The sequence below is a fragment of the Montipora capricornis genome, chromosome 12 (genome assembly GCF_036669925.1).
Source record: "Montipora capricornis isolate CH-2021 chromosome 12, ASM3666992v2, whole genome shotgun sequence".
Taxonomy (NCBI): domain Eukaryota; kingdom Metazoa; phylum Cnidaria; class Anthozoa; order Scleractinia; family Acroporidae; genus Montipora; species Montipora capricornis.
The window spans coordinates 22,114,985-22,117,484 of NC_090894.1; the positions used below are offsets into that span (position 1 = coordinate 22,114,985).

The 2,500-nt window shown below is 39.0% G+C and overlaps 1 protein-coding gene across 3 annotated transcripts in view; it reads right to left on the reverse strand.

The window, feature by feature from the left end:
- LOC138026804 (uncharacterized) overlaps nucleotides 1-2,500 on the reverse strand; it is a 17,791-nt gene that overhangs the window by 8,390 nt on the left and 6,901 nt on the right. For all 3 annotated transcript variants that reach the window (XM_068874255.1, XM_068874257.1, XM_068874258.1), the window contains exon 2: nucleotides 1-95. This exon is cut by the window's left edge and continues 11 nt beyond it. In XM_068874255.1, the coding sequence (XP_068730356.1) occupies nucleotides 1-95 (95 nt within the window). The remainder of the gene's footprint in view (nucleotides 96-2,500) is intronic.

Below are 2,500 nucleotides of genomic sequence, written 5' to 3' on the forward strand. Positions count from 1 at the left end.
GATTCTTTGCCTCGATCGCCGATCCAAAGGTGGTAGTTGTCATCGAAACGATTAAGAGCACGGAGAAGACAAAACTGAGGTGGTCCATTTTCAACCTACAAAGCAGAACATTCACTTCTAGTGACAAGAACTTCAACAATAGTTCAGAAAATAAAAACCTGAGTTTTTATTTTCACATTGTATCTGTTTCTACCTCATCTAATCATTTTCGCGTCAGAGCTACATGAAGCTGCATACTTTTCTCTGTATGGAATATCTCAAAACAGTGAGTCAAGTGTGATTTTTCGTTTCTTTTGGGTTAGAGACTCATTCATTGACCTCTCTCCCCTGCCTCACTCAAAACTGGCGTTTTCAAGGAACTCAACTGGAAATAACTTAACATTGTAAGTGTTAATAATGAACTTCAAAGGTTCTTACAAAAATTTGAACAATTTTCTTATTAAATGAATTCTTCTAGTGATTTATTTGTTGCACCAAAGATCGAATCGATTTATCTACTCCAGGTTACTTAGGTAAACAGCTGGGCAGATAAGCTCTTTGTGCTTGACGTGTGGGTCTCTGTATGTGTGTAGGGTAGGCTTTTTCGACAACACTTTTTTGTCTTTGTTTAGCCTGCGCATTCGAGCAGTCAAGCATGCTCTTCATGTACCTCGAACCACTGGGAGCCTTCTCGCAGGCTAGTCTTCGTAGAATAAAACTTTCAATAACCGTTTGTCAATTGTTCCAAAAACGAAACAGGATTTTTTTATTCTTTCTTCCCTTCTTTTTACATTGGAAACCAATATTGATATTAGCAGGCAAGTAAGAACTTAAAAAAAAACGACAAAACGTTTAAGATTATAAGACATGTTTCGACAGAAACTTCTGTCATCTTCAGTTGATTAATGTACAAAGCGTTAGAAGTTAAATTTTTAAGTAGGAAAAAGTGCTTATTATGCTAATAACAACGGAATGTACATAAAACGTGACAATGTGAGAATTAAAAGGAAGTCTTAGATTTATGTGATGTAATTGTTGATTTAGAGAAGGTTGTTCTCTTTAAATATGAATAGCCTCTTTTATTTTAGCCTGCGTGGCAGGCGCTAGAAAGGGGAAGGGAGAGGGAAAAATTGGGCGCGCGCGAAACGCGCGGAGCGAGGGAGAGGGGAAGGAGGAAGCGCCTGCAGCCAGCTCATTGTCTATTTGGTCTTTCTCGTTCGCCGACGAACGAAAAATTGCCATTGGTTCGTTTTTAATCATGCGTCAATCATTGCCTGATACGACCTTCTGATTGGTCGAAATGTTTTGGAAGCCATTTGCGAATGAAAATCAAGATGGCGGATGCACTCGAAAGAGACAGGGAAGCCAAGTCTGAGGAAATCTTGCTGGAGTTAGAAGATAAAGGTCGCAAAATATCTTTGAAATATGAGCAGAGGAAAGCGGTGAAACAACTGTATGAAAAGAAAGGCTTGGTGGCAACGGGTTTCGGAAAGAGTCTCATCTTCCAGTTGCTGGTGTTCTAAGAAATAGAAATCGCAATGGCCACACTCAAACTGCTTCTGTGCTAGTAATTTGCCCTCTTACTAGCATTATTAACGACCAAATTTTTAAGTGGAAAGTATGGGTTTATCTGCGTGTAATTTGTTAGACGAGATGCTTCTGTGAAGCATACACTGGGTTGCCTGTGGTACGTGCTACAGAAAATCAGAAGGCACTGAATTGTGTGGTATTGAAATACAGCATTCCAGTCTCTGAAGAATAACAAATAAAAGAGAAGCGAGAAACATTGGCTTCTGGGCTGACATGTTGATAATTTTCAAGTTCCCTCACAACTTCTTTTTACCACAAGTGTGCCCTCTGAGCATCTGAAGGCTTTCTAATACTAAAGTTCACTGAAGTTAAGCCCTGCCGGGCGGGGTTAGTGTTTGGATGGGAGACCAAAATAACGTACCCCTCCTAAAAAAGAAGCATCGGACCGAAAATACTATTAACTCTAACAAATGCGAACTCAGCAAGGTACAGATCTTTTTAGCTTGCTTTATGCAAAACAAATATTGATGAAAAAGCAAATAACTATCGATACACAGTTTTCAGAAACCGGACGGTCGATCGAGAATAAAATATTTACGACATCAAAACAACATTAATTTTGAACCGTGAATATAGAATATAAAAAGTTACGATCAGCGACAAACATTTTGGGAGATTTTTGCTACGTTCAAGTAAATTGCAAAATCGAAAGTGACTTGGCCGGAATTCAGCGGGCGCCGTGATTAAGTTACCGCTGTATGTTTACTCGCCAAACAGTGAAGCATCTGTGTCAAATGATGGCAAGATACCGGGTTTTTGTAAGTTTCTTTTTCTGTCAAGTGTTAAAAAGTTTGACAATGAAATGAGCGAAGTCAAAACAAAGATCACAATCGCCCAACTCTTATTTATGCAAAGTCAAAATTTACTCTCCAAGACACGTACGACGTTATTTATCACCAGGTAATTCCATCATTTTGGAAATAGCAGCTAC